The sequence below is a fragment of the Pleurodeles waltl genome, chromosome 3_1, assembly GCF_031143425.1.
Source record: "Pleurodeles waltl isolate 20211129_DDA chromosome 3_1, aPleWal1.hap1.20221129, whole genome shotgun sequence".
Classification (NCBI taxonomy): domain Eukaryota; kingdom Metazoa; phylum Chordata; class Amphibia; order Caudata; family Salamandridae; genus Pleurodeles; species Pleurodeles waltl.
Genome location: NC_090440.1, coordinates 1,873,528,345 through 1,873,546,355, shown reverse-complemented (window position 1 = coordinate 1,873,546,355; position 18,011 = coordinate 1,873,528,345). Strand labels below are relative to the sequence as shown.

Below are 18,011 nucleotides of genomic sequence, written 5' to 3'. Positions count from 1 at the left end.
CAGCCACAAACACAGGAAGGTGAGGTGTGCTGGAGTCCTCATCTGCATTCTGGTAGCTTCTCTCCACCCTTCAGGCCCAGAAAGAGCTGACACTCCTGAATGGGGGAGTGCCTGTTTCCACACAAAGGGCTGATAACCCCATACTGATAGTCTGGGGCCAGGGCTGAGGAAGAAAGGACCTCTGTGCACTTCAAAGACCCTTCTTTCAAGTCACCCCACAAGTCAAAGGCACATTTGGGTATAAAAACTGGGTCTGTGACCCCACTAAATCAGTACACTACTTGACCTGTGAAGAAGTGCCACTCTACTGGATTGCTTTCCAAGTAGTACTGTTGTCTGCTTTGAGCTACCCTGCTGACTAAAGCAGTCCACTGCTGGACCTGTGAAGGAGTGCCACTCTGCTGGACTGCGTTCCAAGAAGGACTGCTCTCTGCTTTGATGAGTTACCCTGCTGCCTGCTGATCACTGCCCTTTTGAGGAAGGACTTGGACCCCTCTCATCTGAACCCAGGGAGACTCCAGGGACTTGCCCCCTGTTCTCCTGGAGTCTCAGCAACATCAAAGACTGCCTACAACCAGCACCTGGACTCTGTCTGCTGTGAGTCCTGCTTTGCCAAGTAATTCAGTCCTGGGCCATGGGGAGTGAGTATCTGTTCTGCAACTCCAGGACGCCAACGCATCTACTACGTTGCTCTGATCGGAACTAGCACATTTCAACCCAACACTGATACATCGCTGCTCGATCTGCGGACACCTAATTGCCGACTTTGGGATACATCTTCCTGCATTTTAACTCATCTTTATCTCTGCGTGGCACTGATGCATCGCTTGAACCAAGCAGTTCGATGATGACACATTGCCTCAACACCTAACCCTACCTGATCTTTGCATCTTGGAACTGACGCATCTCCTTGATTGACAGTGACACATCTCCTCCTCTGCTCCACGCATCGAGTCCTCAATGCTTCCTCTGTCCAAGGTACTGTCTCAGCGGACCCCGGTGGATTCTGTAGCTGGCCTGCCCTCCATTCCGGTCGGTCTCAGCTTGGATTTGCCACACTCTAGCATGACCTCAAGTAACCTTTTAGTGCTATCAACTTCTAAGCACTATTTTGGTTTATTATTCAAAAATTAATATCTTGACTTGTTCAGATTGGAGTTTTGTCATTTTGGTCTTGTTTTACTCATACAAATATAATCTATTTACAGTGTGGAGTACTTTTTGTGTTGTTTATCTGAACATACCTCACCTAGAAATATCTTGCCCTACCTTCCTTGTTATTTGGATACAGAGGAATCGGATTGGGGGGCATCTCTTTGGGCCTCCTTACAGTACAAGACACCTCAAAGTGACATATTAGTAAGTTGATGAAGAGAAGTATATAGAAGTTGATTCTGTGTTCCCAGTCTCGATGATCTTGGACATCTTCAATCCGTCAAGAAACACCAAAACAGGATGATTTTCACTTTCACTCTTCACCTTACGAGGAAGAACCTAAATTGTCTGGATAAACAATGATTCAGGTGCCTGTGACATTCATTATTTGCAACGCATGCTCACTAACTAATATACAAGGCTTTCATAATGACCTTCAACAGAATGCTAGCAAATCACGATCTCAGCTACAACCCCCAAATTTAGCCTTCCGACCCACATTTTGTGATCCCTGTTGCTCCAATAACAAGTCCTTAGAAAACCTTCATGGCAGTGTTCTCTTCCAAGAGGGCCTATAACTCATCACGCTAGGCCATGGATGCTCAAATTACGGCCCGCAGACCTCATATGGCCCCCTGATCTTTACATGTGCCCCTCAGTGCAACAGGAGGCCTGGGCAGCTGTTTATTCGACGCAACACTAACAATAAAACATGTTAAATAAACAGACAATCATTTATTACAGGCAATCATTTATTTCAAGTTTAATTGGTGTTAAAGACTGGACGTAACTAGGGAGTCCTTTTCTTTACTTTAGAAAACACCTTTATTTTTAAAGACATCTTGCAGCAAAAGTGTAAAAATTACAATCTCTTCAAAATTCAAAAAGTGTTTTCAGTTAACACGCAGAACCTTTTTACCTTAGTACAATTTAGTATATCAGTGCATTTAGAAGTATTCATTGAAAAGTGATGGTTTTCAAACATGAATTTAGAAACATTAATTCTAATAGTAAATTAAAGAGGCAAGTCTGTTATTGTGCAGTTTGTGGGTGGCCTGGGTTCCTATTATAAATTAACAACTTTATAGTTTATTAAATCAAAGACAGGAGCTGGTTTTTTACAGCGCTCACCAATGAAATCATGTATTTCGAGGCCCTCCTATATGTGATAATGAAGAAAAAGGAGGGAAAGTGAAATTAAACAATTCCCTAGGATCACACAATATAGACTAGTGGGGAAGCTAGAATTAATTGTAGGTTTTCTGGTTTCACATTGTTCAATTCAGTCACTAGATATATATCCTTTGTCTACACCTACATTACCACCAGTCCCCTCAGCCCCTCACCCGACTGCCACCCTGCTGGCATCCATGTGGCCCTTGGGCACATCACGTACTATACTGTTTCGCCCCTGGGAAAATGTTTGAGAGTACCCATGTGCTAGGGCATGTATTCTGATGGTCCTCATTAGGAGGACTATGCGCTTGGAGATATTATTCAATACACAGGATCTAACAAATATGTAACACCAGTGTCTGTCAGCTATCCCACTACTGTCCGATTCTCCAAATATTGCTTGTTTTCATGCCCTAGTCAAAGGGTCTGCCAAGAGATTTGATCTGTGTATTGCAATAAAGAAGCATTTTTCTGTATGACTTTAAAGAGCCCACCTGCAAGACCAACCATAAAGTCTATACCTGTAGTTGACCACATCGGGTCAGTAGCATTAAAAGTTATGAAGAATCCTGTCCACGTAGCAGCTCTTGTCACAAATACAAAGAACCTAACAACTTTCTTGTATGTCTCACTGGCAAAACCTTCTGCACATTGTCGTGGTGCAAGTTTCTCAGAGGAGTTTATGTAACATACCTAATACCTGTTCCACTTCATAGCTAGAGAGGGGAAGAAGGTTGGATGAAATGGAAAGAGAGTCTCAGCCATGGCAGAGTATACAGTGAGAGGAGCAAGTCAGTGGGTATTGCTTGGATGATATAATAGGACTTAAGCCCACACCTAGACCTGCTACGTGCAGATAAACTCAATAATGCAAAAGCATTCCTTCATGAAGGTGAGAAAACTTCGAGGGCACAGGTACCACAGTGGATATTCCTACTACAGGTAAAGACAGCTTATAGGTGCAAGTGTCATGAAGGCAAATGTGGTGAAAATAAATGTCCTTTGGAGCAGAAGTCGAGAGTAAAGTCCTGCATATGACTGGGAGGCACTCTTTGAGAGGCCTATTGATGAGGTCCTGCTGTTACTTAAGACAAATACAATAGTGTTGAAGCCGCTGAGAGCTTTTAAGCGACTTCAACCCTTTTGTGCAGCTAGAAGCGGGAGCTAGTATTGGTCTGAGAGGATTTGTATCTTGACTTATCAACCCCCTCAGCTGTCTTGTTAATTATACCACCAGCAATACTGAACTCAGCGATAAAGAGCTCCACCACTAACGGCATATCAAATACAAACGAGACACAAACACAGACAGAAGGAAGTTCCATATACCAGGGACAAATCCTAGGCATTCTCCACAACGGTTCCCATCAACAACAAAGTCAGTTGGAGGAAGACTCTCTAATTGCTACAGTCACTGGACCTCTGTCACCAGAGATCCGTGAGTCCTGGACCTAGCAAATAATTGTCGAATACTGCATCCTGTCCAGAAGCCACCACCTACTCCATAAAAACAAATTTGCACCAACATCTTGCAATGCAACCGGTTCCCATTACCCAGTGAAAAGCAGGTTTGTACTCGAATTTTCTCCTCGTTATGAAGAAATCATGCAAGTGTAGGCTGATTATAGATTTTTGGCAACTCAACATCTCTCTGAAGAAACCATCATTTCACATGGCTACTTTACAAGTTGTCCTTCAGCTCCTGGATTCAGAGGACTATTTGACATTCTGAGCTCTTCAAGATATCTGCGTCCACATTACATTTAAGCCATTCGTTGGATGTATGTTTGAGATTGAAAATGGTTGGTCGCCATTATCAATTTAAAATCCTCCTGTTAGATCTAAATCTGTCCTCTATGTATTTACCTAACAAAGCAAGCCCACCAATTTCTTTCCTATCTAGATGATTGGCTGGTGGAAGGAGGCTGTTTTCAAATAACCAAAGAGTTTACAAAAGCTTGTCTACAGTCCTGCAGGAGACTGGAGCTTACTCTCAACATCTCTATCACCTTGCAGGAAAATACAATATTTAGGAGCTTTTTTGGATGACTGATATAACAAAGCCTTCCCTTCTGAAGAAAGGCTAATGAGAATGACCAGTTAAGTGTGTATAATATCAAGTAATACGTCTTTTTTTAGTTTGCCTACTTAAGTCTCTGTAAGGAAATGCTGTTCTTCTGCATCCCTTTATCTTTATGTTACTGCTACCATATGAGGACATTCAAGAGGAGCTTGAAAATGGACAGAGTCCAGGCTCCTACGAGGATTGTCTGAATTGGTCCAAAAAGTAAAGCAGCGCTACCATTGTGGACCTGTGGAGACTATAGCTTTAGGTCTGACCTTTTATAAAGGAGACATCTCCATTTTAGATGGCGTCCAATGATTCCCTAGAAGGTTGGGGGAGACCTGCACTGGGTGGAAGATGGTTTGGAAGAGGCCATATTAGTGTGCTTGAGTTAAAAGCAGTAGCATTCAGTTTACAGCTCTTTCTCCCATGCATCAAAGGGTCCTCTGTATTAATATGTATGAACAATATGACGTCTATTACATAACAAATAGGGAGGAAGATCATTGCTTCTTCTATCGGAAGTAGCGCAAAATATATCGGACTGGTCTTCTCATCATCATATCACATTAACAGCAAAACATGTACTTGGCATGAGCAACCAATAGGCCAACACTATAAGCAAAGTGACAAAACAGTGTCACAAATGGGAGTTAAATCTACAGGAGCTTAAAAAACAGCTTCCATTTGTAAGGAAAGACTGAACCTTGGCTTAGTCACAACAAATCGGAACTGGGAATGGTGGTATTGAGGCAACAGGCTTGCTCACCTGGCACCTTAGGGGAATGCTGTCTAGATAGCATGTTCCAGAATCTGTTTGCTGATTCAAGCATGTGAATCTTTGAAAGATCCAGCGCTGGAGAAGAAAATTTTTACTTGTAACTGTAGATATCCAGTGTCGCTATTTGTGTAGTGCTTACTACTACTCCTTGGCGCTGTGAAGTGCTTAGCCTCATTGTTATCCAGCTGCACATGTGGGTGTGTGGTTGGAGGTGTTTTTCTTGATGTTGTGTATGTCTGGTTATAAGAGCTCCTCATTTCCCCTCTTTGGATCCCAAGCCACAAGTATATGGAGTACTTGACTGATCTTCGCAGTTAAAACAAGCGTGTAAAACATGTAGTTTTTACAAACTTTGATATATGCGTTCCAAATGCCTATGAAAAGTTCTTTAAGTATGCCCCCATGCTTGGAGCTGCATGCCTGAGCGCAAGAACCTTCCTTTACGATAAGTACTCTTGGTTGAAGCAATCTGCTCCTGGCTAAGCATATTTCAAATACCTTGAGAGTTTTTTTTATTTTTTATTTTATTTTTTTAAAGGCACTAACCTGTTCTTGTCTTATTTCATGAGGTATAATGGGAGCAGCACCAAACTAGCTTTATCATTTGCAGTAGTTTTTTTGGAGGGGCACAGCAGATTCCCGTACCACATGGGGCCTTGACCAACTTGTTAATGCTCTTCTATGCTCTTATGTGTCATTACAAGTTGTGTGTATGAATACCTGTACGTTTCAACACTGGGAGCACATTTTTCTTGGGAGGATGTTGTTATGCAGTGTACATGGGCACTAAGCTTGCAGAGTGGGTCATACCCACCGTCACATTGTATGATTTTTGTAAAACATTAAAAGGAACTATTTGTGATAAATATTTTCATCATACATAACTGACTAGCTTTTGTCTGTCATTTTTAGGTCTAATCTAATTATTGAGATGTGTAAGTTCAGATGTGATTTAATTCACATATTTTTGATGTACACATTGGTGCATATTAGAACCTGCTCCTAATTTATCACCACAACTCTAGTCCATCTCTATTTAGGTTAGGGAGTGTTTCTGGTCCTGATGAATGCTGATGACTTTATGGGAATATTTTAAGCACGAAATACGACATCCATTTTGTTGAGACTCTGAATGTTTGCTCAGTGAATCTGGTCAATCTCTTATAATATGGTCATGGATTCTGCTACCGTTCAGCAAAACGGAAGATTGGTTTTCTATAGACCGTTTTAATTCACTTGGCTCCATCTAATCTACTAACTCTCTTAATTGTTTACCAGGGGTCAATCTGTTGGGTCCTTGCAATCCACAAATGTACAATAATAGAGCTCCTGAAAGTGGTCTGCGAGGGTATTGCACTACCCAGTGATGAAGCGTGAATCCTGAAAAAGGGATCACCCTTGTACCTAAAAACAGCCTAGTCTTGCGGCTTTAGACATGTTAATCCATCCAGAATGTCATACACTTTTTTTGTGAGACATTTGATTTGAGAGGATGCACGACGGATCACTCAACCTTCTTATTTCTCAGTCTTAGTTTAGCAAGCACAAAGCACTGTTGCTAGGACAGCTGGGGAAATCTGTTCTCCCCAATCAGCCTTTCCATGGAGCAATACAGACAGAAAAAGACTTAGTGATCTAATAATTGAAAAATATGTGACAGCCATAGACCATGTGCTGAACAATGCAGATTTACAAATATGGATTAATATGGAGTGAGCAGTTGCATTGAACTCCAACATCTCCATCAATTTTCTCAGCTTTTTCTTACAGGATGGAAATTGTCTTCCATGAAAAGTCTTTATTTCTTTGTGCACCAATTTGTAATAATATTTAACACAATTTTGCATGTAGATGGACAGCACACCTGTTCTCACCAGCAGCCTGTGATTGTTTGCTGCTGTATTCATTAGTTGCCAGGGAATGCACCTTCAGTCACCACTTGAGGGTGGATGTTCACGCCTGTACTTACCAGTTACTGATTGAGCTCAGCCAGTCCTTGTTCTCTCGAGCCTGGATTAAACGCCACACATAAGGTCCTTTCTGAGGGGCCTGGTGTGATGCTGTGGGTTTATGTTGGAAAGTTGTTTATCATCATAGCCCTCTTTGGTGATGTTTTTATTCTATGGAGCAGTTTCCAACTACCTGAAATAGACCACATTCAGAACCTTCTAAGGCATTAGATGGCAAAATAATGAACCATAGAGTCTGTTGTGCTAAGGAATTCCTACATAGCCAGCCATTTATTTGTGGATTTGTAAAGTGCAAACTGTCAACCTTCATCTTTCTTTTAATTGAATAATAATCTGAACTGTTTATAGTTTTCACAGGTTAGAGACGATCACCTCTTTCGTGAATAATCAGAAGTTGGTGGTGCCTTACAAAATGTAAAGGCCCAAACCTTGTGCTTTTTTTTGTTACTAGACAAATAATCATAATATGAAGAATTCCTGGGAAGAAGCCATATAAGCCGGCTGCCCTTTACATCAAGAAAATCGGTAGTCTTCATCAATGGTGTGTTGTATTCTTAACTGCAATTGGCCATCCAATGGAAACTAACTTCTGTTGCAGCAGTTACAAGTTAGTAAGGACTTGTCTGACACGATATCCAGAATAATACTTTTTGGTGTGTATTTGTAAACCAGCTTTCGTGTCCTTGATCCTCATACTAAAATAGTTGTCTTACCATTTAGTTGTATAATGGAGTTCACTGTACACATAAACACTCAGCCTCTACTTGAGTCATTCCAGATTCCTCTTAAAAACAAATAGCCTGGCTCCTTTCTGCAGATGCAAGACAATCCTAATTTTACTGAGTATAATGTATCTCTTTTAGAAGAGAAAATGTGCCAATTTGTCAATAGCTTAGACTAATAACTCTGGACCCTGCTTCAGAGTTTATTGGGAAAAACAGTTCTGTGTCCTCCATCATTGGATGCTCCCTTGTCATAGCGGGTTAGTCTCCACTGTCCCGACTGAATAAAAAATCCCATAAGGAAATTATATGCCCATGCATAGGTTTGCCTGGTAAGGCTACATGTTACTCCATTCTAAACAAATTGCTGGCTCAGTATGCTGGTTAATGTCTGTTGTGAAAATAAAAAACTTCACCTATCATCTGTCATTTATTTCAGCACCACTAGGTTGCTAAAACTCAGATTGTAGTGATGGGTTTCTGAAACATGCTTGCTCAATTGTTAGTCTCACTTGTAATGTTTATGGTTAAATGACTTTTTAATGGTGCTAAATCCAAGAAAAGATTGGTTGTGAATAGTAAATGCTACAAAGTGTCCTGCGCAATTATCACAAATGAAAACTTCCAGATCATCTCTTTAATACAAATTTGGCGCCCTATTCTCTTTTCTTTATTATTTGCACAAATAAAAATAAAGAGCAGAATGAATTATTAATCATTTTATGTTCATTTAATTTAACTAAATTCAGTTCGTTTTTTTTCTTCAGCGAGAAGGTGTTCCTGAGGACTACTTCAAAAATGACCCCGACCACAAGCACATCTACCGTTTTGTACGTACACTGTTTAGTGCAGCACAGCTGACCGCAGAGTGCGCAATAGTAACATTGGTAAGCAGAACAGAGTATGAATTGATTTCATTGTTTGATATTATGTAATCACCAACACTGGACTGAAAATGTGTTCTGTGATAAATGTGTACTAAAAAATTATTTTTCTTTTGGTGGTTATCAATTTATTTTTCTGTTTTTTTGTACATTACTTTATTTGTAATTTTCAAGTGAAGGGAGAATTGAAGTAATGGGATACAAGCACACACACACTTCTACAGCTGTCTTAAAAACCACAATGTAAGCCAACAGAGGTATATTAAGCAAGGGAGTTTTCCAGAGCTTCATGTAAGAAGACAAGGAGTCTAATGACTAGTAGATCCAACCTGTGAGTGTTTATATATGCGTGGAAGAAATATGAAGGTATGAGGTGGATGACAAAGATGGCATAGAGAATTGTAGAGAAAAGCCTCTGACTGATTCTAGAGATTATTGTACATGAAGGAAGACAAATATGTGGTCCAAACTATCATGGGTTAGGGCTGTCAGTACTGGCTGCAATAGCACCTTCCAGTAGTCTATCTTCAGTGAGGTCAAGATTGGGGTTCTCTGGTACATGCTAGTGAGTGAGAGTACATCTACAAAATGTAGGTCTGCCTACTGAATGTTTGAAAAGCTAAAGGTGTCAGTCTGGGGTAGTAGGAAATAAAGGGGATGATTTCCTAAAGGAAGAACATACAACAGTTATACTGTAATTAACTTCAGAAACACACAAAGCAGATAATACTAAACGTCTAGGAACGGTCCCCAAATATGGTCAAATATCTGCAATTTGTCCTGGATCCTGTATATGTCTTACAGCTATGAAGCATGTCTCATCAGCTCAGGTAACCACTTGTCAATCTTGAGTACTGCACTGGAATTTGTCTAAAATAATGCAGACCGTAGCTGCCACTAGGGAGTTCACCATCTTCTCCCACAAAAGCATGATTGAACCTTCCATATGAATGATGTGTACGAATGCCAGTTTAGCAGAGCATTGACAGTATGTCTGTCTGTTCAAAGCAGTCCATGCAGCTAACTAGAAAGTATTTAGGAAGAAGCAAGAATAGAATAAATGGAATAGATCACACATGAGTGTAGTTGCTGCATATAACCACTGCAGTTTAACTAATACGGTGTTTTGTGCACAACATTTGTTAGCACAGATCTACGTGCTGCACATCGCTAGATAAGGAATTAGTGTTTTGCTACAGTTAGCAAAGTCGTGGAAGCTAGGGCATCTATCTATGCATATAGGCAATAACAGTTGTGGAAGCTAGGGCATCCATCTTATCATATTGGCAATGATAGAGCTTAGTTGGAAACTTCTGCCTATAAGCAGTGGAGGACTTTGAGCCCATGCTCCTAATTCCTACCTGAAGAACACAGAACAAAGGCTAATGCAGTCTTAAAAGTAGAGGGGCTGAATATGATAAATACATCAGAGGCAGCGGATGCTGCCAGCAGTCAGTTAACCACTGACATTCTCTATTAAGGCTGTCTAGTGTCCGACTAGAAATATAGTACATTTTTATTGCTGTGTCAAATGGTGGATGAGGTATTAAAAAACATGAACACAGAACAGAACCTCATATCCTTTGTGGTGCTTCAACAGATCCTCTGTCTGAGTAGGCATGATTCTCTCAAAGAAACGTCTGACTCCTCGAAAGTTAGCAATGCAGTTATCCTTCAGCCTGTGGACCAGGATTCTCAACTGCATGGACATTGGATAATAAGTCAGATCTTTTAGATGAGACCAAACAAAAAGGAGTAACTTTCCTTTTTTCACTCAGGGGATGCATTTGCCCAAGTGTAAGGGGGAAAATGAGTATTGCCAAATGTATTTTCTGGTTCTGAAGGAGAACAGCCTGAGATTAATAATGGACCACTGGCCTTTAGTTCAGAGCTAGCAATTTCAATATGTCAATGTTGCAAAACGTTATCCTGCTGCTGGAAGATTTCCTTTCCACAAGTGACCGGAAATATTCATGTTTCTACATCCTCATGCATCCAAAGTACATTTTGTTTTATACAGAACAATACCACTTTCCCAGTTCTTACTGTTCAGTATCAGAACTGATTCCGTAGTTTAGAAAATGTTTAAACATTTATGCAGTTAACTGCCACATTTATGCTAGAAGCACACCTGAATGATTCTGGTTATCTAGAAGCATACCTGATTAGTTAACAAACTGATAATCTTTTCAATAATGACAGAAGCTACTGATGAGACATGCAACTACTGTTTTACTAATGTGTCATAATTTCTATAAAGAAATGAAATCCTATCACTCTCAGAAAATAGCAAACATTTGTGGTGGTAGGCCTAGAGATGACTAGAGTTCTCTCTCCCAATTCCAAAATAATTCTGACATTCCAGGAGAGCAGTCCTCTTTACCAGACTGCACCTTTTATGACTGTCAGCATATTCATGACAGTTTTAACAAAGAACATGTCCTTATATATTTTATTACGCAGTGTAATTGCTCACTGTTTGATGATCCTAGACTACTGGGTAGCTGGCAGACTTCTTGTCTATAACAAAGCCAGTCTAGACACACCATGCTCATGGACATATATATCTTGGTGCTCAAAGTATGTTTCTCAGATCCTGTCTTGAAGATGACCATTACAGCAAATTCTTGACTAATAGTTTGAATGGGCAGTTGACTCCCCAGTTCACTACCCATGACCACATTAGAGTTAGAAGTTTTATTTTTAAAAATTGGGTCATCTCAAACATTGACGTGGTTGAACCAGTCTGTACTAAATCAATGCGCAATGTAATCCTATGAGGGTAGGGGAAGGGACACCATTGCCAGATATGGTCCCTTGGTAATCATAGGAGATCGATAGAATATTCCAAGATTCTGGCTTTTTTCACGTAGATAGTTTAACTACAGAACGTAAAAATTGTGGCTTCAAATCCTTGAAATACCCATAGGAACGGTCTCAAGGGGTTCTGCTGAACTATTGGCTTGATGCCTTTGTGTAAGGTTTTTGCCCCACTGTACGACACCATAGTTGAGAGAAAGTACTCACACACATAAAGATAATAGTCATAGCACTACATGCTGTAAACATGATTTTTCTCATTTTATTGCATGTTGGTTACACCATATTGGAAGTTACTTATCCCCACAGAATCTTTAATAAAATATGTTGTATATACTTATACCTCCATTAAATTAACAAATTAGTCAAATATAATTTAGCATATACAACACAATACATATACAACAAATTAAAAATGGTATTAAAGTCTGCAGTGCATCAAAACAAACAACTATGAGTTAGTTACTCTTGCTGGGATTCCGCTGAAAGCAGCCATAAATGTCTTATTAGCCTAGTTTCTTTTAATCTCCTGGTATTCAATTCCATAAAGTGTGCCAATCATGCGCAGTTGATTCATCAAGGCAAGCTGACAAAATCGAATTGAATCTGCAGTGTTTTTATCTTTTTAGGTCTTAAATTCCTCAAGTAAATTACATGACCTTTTGTCAGTTAGACTGATGCATAAAATGTTTGAAGCAGTCTTGAACACTAAGCCCCATAAACTGTTCTGATTCTCATTCCTGTCAAGCAGGTATTCTATCCCCCAAACAATCAAGCTATCCTAATTGATAACATGAAAAGCCACAATACATCTGAAGAAGGCACAGGATTTGGTAACCAGTAGAACAGGCCTTTTAGTAGCCCACACAGTGATACAGTGAGATCCGAGACCAGTAGAACAAAAATAGAGCTTGAAATATTCACACTCGAAGAGCACATACAGAGTATGGAGCAGCAATAGGACAGGACACAGGCAGATACACATTTTAGGCCTACCAGAGGAAACGGCAGGATGAGGAGAATTACAGAAAACGCCAGAACACTTGAATAACACCGGATGTAACTATGCAACATTGCACCTTGTATCTTAAATAAGTCTCAACCAAGCATTGTGCTAACATACAGGCATCCCATGTAAAGTTGTAAATGCTTAAACTTTGTTTCATTGTCCCAAATATTTTAAACTAGGCTTATGTGAATTTTTGATTGATTGAGACACTTTAAAAATTTGCCAATTAGATGTTGCATGAAATTCTCAAAAATTAAGAAATTGTGCTTTATTTTATCTGGTGTAACTTTTAGTCCCCAGGAAACTAATTTTAGAAAACAATCTTGCCAAACGACATTTTCTGCTTGAACCAGATTCCCCCTGATATCGCGTGAATTTTAATGCCCTTTTTTAATGCTTTTAATACCTTTGTGTGAAAGGTTTGTTTGATATCAGCGGACCACATATTCATATAATTGCAAAAAACTGGGATTCCTCCCAAACCTAGTTTTAACCCATTTTTTTCTACAATAGCTGCAAGATAACCAAAAGGTTTGGACTTATCTTTTTTTGTGAGATTTTATGTTTCAACATTTCCACACGATTTATGATAGAATATTGGCAAGTTGAAGAATGCAATATGAAGCCATTTTAGTTACCTTTCGTCCATAACATTAATACCAAACTCCAAGCGCAGCAATGCTTGTAGCTTTGATCCTCTTATGTTAAATATGTGCTGTAGGGAAGCAGGTTAATGGTTAAGGGAGGGGGTGGTGTGAAACCCTACTCAAACAGCAACCACAGTTCTGGTCAGGATCCAACACCACAAACCCTAAATTAACCTGTGCCCAACCCTCTGGTAGCTTGGCACAAAAGCAGTCTGGCTTAACTGAGAGGCAAAGTGTAAAGTATTTATGCAGCACTTCAAATAGTAATAAAATTAAAACACAACACAAGAAAAACCCCACACCTATCTAAAAAAACATAGTGAAATGTAGTACATTATTTGAGACCAAACAATGCCCTCCCGGTGATGGCGCATACTTCATTACGCTTTTGCCTGTGTTACGCTATCCCACAGCGTTTGTGTTTTGCTTTGCTTTTGCCACCCTAAGTGCGCCGGATATGCCCAGACGTGGGTCCCGGGCTCACTGTGCCACTGTATTCAAGCTAGCCTGGCTGATGAGGGGTGAAACCCCGAAACCGGTCCCAGGATGCTTGTTTCCGGTCCAGGGAGAACCTGTCCTGGCAGTTCGGGCTGGACTGTTCCTCTGGGGAACAGGGTCAAGACTGATTTGCATATGGCTGGGTTCAAACTGGGGTGGCTTGGTGAGCAAAATAATGGATGGATTAAACCCAGATCTGTGACTGGGGGTGAATGTTTGATTGGTTCTGCATTCCGTCCATCCAGTTACGCTATCCCACAGCGTTTGTGTTTTGCTTTGCTTTTGCCACCCTAAGTGCGCCGGGTATGCCCAGACGTGGGTCCCGGGCTCACTGTGCCACTGGATTCAAGCTAGACTGGCTGATGAGGGGTGAACCCCCGAAACCGGTCCCAGGATGCTTGTTTCCGGTCCAGGGAGAACCTGTCCTGGCAGTTCGGGCTGGACTGTTCCCATGGGGAACAGGGTCAAGACTGATTTGCATATGGCTGGCTTCAAACTGGGGTGGCATGATGAGCAAAATAATGGATGGATTAAACCCAGATCTGTGACTGGGGGTGAATGTTTGATTGGTTCTGCATGCCGTCCATCCAGTTACGCTATCCCACAGCTTTTGTGTTTTGCTTTGCTTTTGCCTGTGTTGCCATGCAAAAAACCCAGGGATGGACTCCCACTAGGTCTCTCCTGTGTCTTTGTTTCTCCTCTAAACACGGAGAGTGTCTTTGTCTCTCCTCTGAACACAGAGAGGCTGAGTGTGAGACTGCGTGATCGTCTAGCACACCGACAGGAAATGTAGCGCAGATAGGTCAACAACATTCCCGATCTCTTTGAACACCAGGATGTCAGATACGAGCATCTACCGGAGGCTTCGGTGGCTGAAGAGGCTTTTTCTATCAAGGCTACCTCACAATCAGACCCAGAGTTTGACGTTGTCATCAATAGGGCATCGATCCAGACTTGTGCCTTCAGTTTTACCCCCCTGCCCCTCAACCCCAAGTCAAATCCACCAAATGACTTACCCCTCCACAACAAGAGGCGCTCGAATCACCACTGCCTCTAGGCCATGGTCGGTCCAGAGATTCCAGTTCAGATGCCCTGTCCTCTGTCTTGGTGCCTAAACATCACTCGAAGCCGAAAGCTTTGGTGCTTACAACCTCCTCAGCCTCCATCCCCTTGGGTTTTGCATATTCTTCAGCGTCATTGACTTTGTCTCTGCAACTAAAATTTCTAAATTGGTTCAAAAAAATACTGCAGAGAGCTTTGGAGCCCATTCTCCACAAACTACAGTAAAGACTAGACTTGAAACAGATCCAGATCCTACCAAAATCTGGAAGGATATTGGGAAAAACACTACCTTCTCAGACACCAAGAGGCAACTCTCTTTCCAGGAGATGTTACATATACCTATTCCAACTAAAACGAAAACATCAGACAAGGCCAACAGACCTTTGTTGGCAAATCTGCCTTCACCACCATTACCAGAGCCGTCTCCACCACGTATACCAGAGATGCCTCATTTGCCACATTCTAATATAGAGCAACTGGACTTTCCCATCAAAGCTCGCTTCTAGATGACACTGGCTACCTGACCCTGCAGATGATTCTTTTCATATGCCCCAAGACCATGCCCCCTGGGACTCCTATGACGTAGACCCTCCTGGTGATCCAGATCCAGACCTGTACCCAGCACGACCTTTACCCTTGATGACTCGACCACTTATCAGGAGCTTATAGTGAGGACCACTAATTTTCATGGGGTACAATTACAAAAGAAATCTCTAGAAGAGGATTTCTTGTTTTTCTTGTTTGAAACGCAATAGTAGTAAGTAGTACTAAATTGTATTTACATAGTTAATTAAAACCAAAAACAATTTCAACACATCACATTGTTGTGGTAATAAATGCACACAAGCTCTCTAGTCAATAATTGAAAACATACAATTACAAAAAACATTAAAAACAGCCTCTGGTATTGTTAATAGATGTGCCTTTAGATTGAGCACTATCCCAGTGGATTGACCCCACCTAGTAGTCATAATGCTTAAAACATTTCTTAAGAATAGTCCAAAGCGGGGTCTTGAGACAAGACCTTGTTTGTAACCATGTATATAAAATAACCACACAATCTAATTAGCAATCCTAAAGTGCCAACAATATCAACATTTGCAGGGGACATAGTATCCTTATTCCTCATTCTAAAATTTAAAATACTTAAATACACTACAAGGTAGATGCTAACCCTACAACCAGACTTTGATATGTCTCCACCCGCTCGGTTTCCTATGATAGGACGAATGTCTATCCATCAGCATACACGCGGGGAATTTGAAACAGCAGCACCCCAATCCATCCTGACTTAGCGCTACCTTTTCAGTAATATTTGATAGTTTTTTTTAAAGTCTGCACCATAAACTTAGTCCCCCAACAGGCAAGAGGAATTGAGGAGCCACTTAACCAGCTAATGATGGCTGGCCTACATGAGCGCATATCCAGGGCCATAAAGATTTATTTCAAGTTTCTATTCCTTGGTTCAGCCTGCACCGGTCATGCACAAAAATGTGAACAAGTGACTCTTGTTTGTACCCACAGAGGCGACAAGATTGAGTCCTAAACTTCTGCTTCCAAGGAGGGGCCATGTCTTTAGTTTCAATCATCCCAAAGCGCAGAAGCATAAATTAATGTTTCAACGATTGCGTGAAAAAACTGACAAATATTCCTGTGCTCTGAGTATTTTATATGATGACAGTATGGTCCAGACGTGTCGTCTTTTGGCAAGCATGTTCTTGTCTGTTGTAAGCGACAGTAACCAAGTTGCAGCGTTTACCATGCGGTTAAACTCTGCTTTGCCCAAGCTCATGCCCCAAGTGTTTTGCAGCTCCAGTTCCTTTATAAAGTTATTTAGATGGTTTCCCCATGAGTCTTTATCATTGCTGCGCTATTGCATCTCAATTTCATACCAGGTTAGATTGCTTATAGTTCCTGTCTCGGCTGCTCGCATTTTTGCTCTGAAATTTATAGGTTTTTAAATTCAAATTCTAGGCGTACTTGGGCTGGTGAAGCAGATTTTGGAAGCTGGAACACTGTTTTATAGGCCTTTGTTTGAATTTAATTTAAGACTGCTATTTCTTTGCCCAACATTGATTCAACCCCATATGTAACAGTTGGTATTAGCCGTGCTGACATTAGAGAGCAGATGGTTGTATGACAGGCAACTTTTTTTTTTTTTAATATCTTAAATCCATAGGTCAAGGGTTGAGCCTTTGCTTAAGCAGCAACAAGCTGTGGTTTAAAGGTCAGGTGTTTGTCCACTATGAAACCCATGTATTTATATGCAGGAACGACCTCCACCTGGGTTCCTTTAATGAACCATGCAAAACATTTACATTTCGAGTCCACCAATCTGACCACTTTAGTTTTATTCAAGTTCAGTTCCAGACCTTGTTTAACTATACATCCAGTAAGTGCGTCGATGCTGTGCTGCAGACCAGTTGGAGTTTGACTAAGTAATACTATGCCGTCTGCGTACTGTAACCATGCAGTTGCTTCCTGTGCCAAAATGAGCAGGTGATTGTTTACAGGCGAATTAGTGTTGGCCAGGTCAGCTAGATATAAATTAAAAAGCATACAGGCTAAAACACATCCTTGCTTTAGACCGTTAAAAGTTTGAATCCTTTTGGTAACCTGGCTAACTTTCCCAATTTTGATTCGCGCCCAAGTAACTGAATATAGTTCCATCATTGCGTTCTGAACTTTTAAATTTTTCCCATAAGCGAGTTCTTGGGACACGATCAAAAGCCGACTTAAGATCCATAAAACAGGCGAATAGTCTGTGTTTCTTATGCCTAGCAAAGCCAATGCAGTCAAATTGGGTGAAGTTCCCATGCCTACTGTGAAGCCAGTCTGGCTTTGTGGCAGATGTTTCTCATGTATCCAAACTGATAGTTGTTGCATCAGACAGGTTACATAAAGCTTAGCTTTGTCATCAATCAAGGCTATCAGCCTGTAATTTTGCATGGAGGCAGAATTGCCGGTCTTATAAATTGGATGAAAGATGTTGCCTTTCCAGGCTTCTGGAAGCAGCTTTGTACCGTGGAGATCGTTAAAAAAGAGCACCAAGTAATAAGCCCAGTATGCTGCATCACCTTTAAAAAGGGCGTTGGTGAGGCTGCCCTGTCCTACACCTCCTTCTGTTTTTAGGTTCATTATAATGCCTATTAGCTGCTCAATGTCTATATTTGCGAGAGCGTTGTCTTGATCAGAATCGGGCTGGGAAGCATCTGTTTCAAC

At 41.0% G+C, this 18,011-nt stretch overlaps 1 protein-coding gene across 2 annotated transcripts in view; it reads left to right on the top strand.

Moving 5' to 3' along the window:
- Positions 1 to 18,011, top strand: part of CCNYL1 (cyclin Y like 1) — a 371,242-nt gene that overhangs the window by 173,708 nt on the left and 179,523 nt on the right. For both annotated transcript variants that reach the window (XM_069225961.1, XM_069225962.1), the window contains one exon: positions 8,637 to 8,756. In XM_069225961.1, the coding sequence (XP_069082062.1) occupies positions 8,637 to 8,756 (120 nt within the window). The remainder of the gene's footprint in view (positions 1 to 8,636; positions 8,757 to 18,011) is intronic.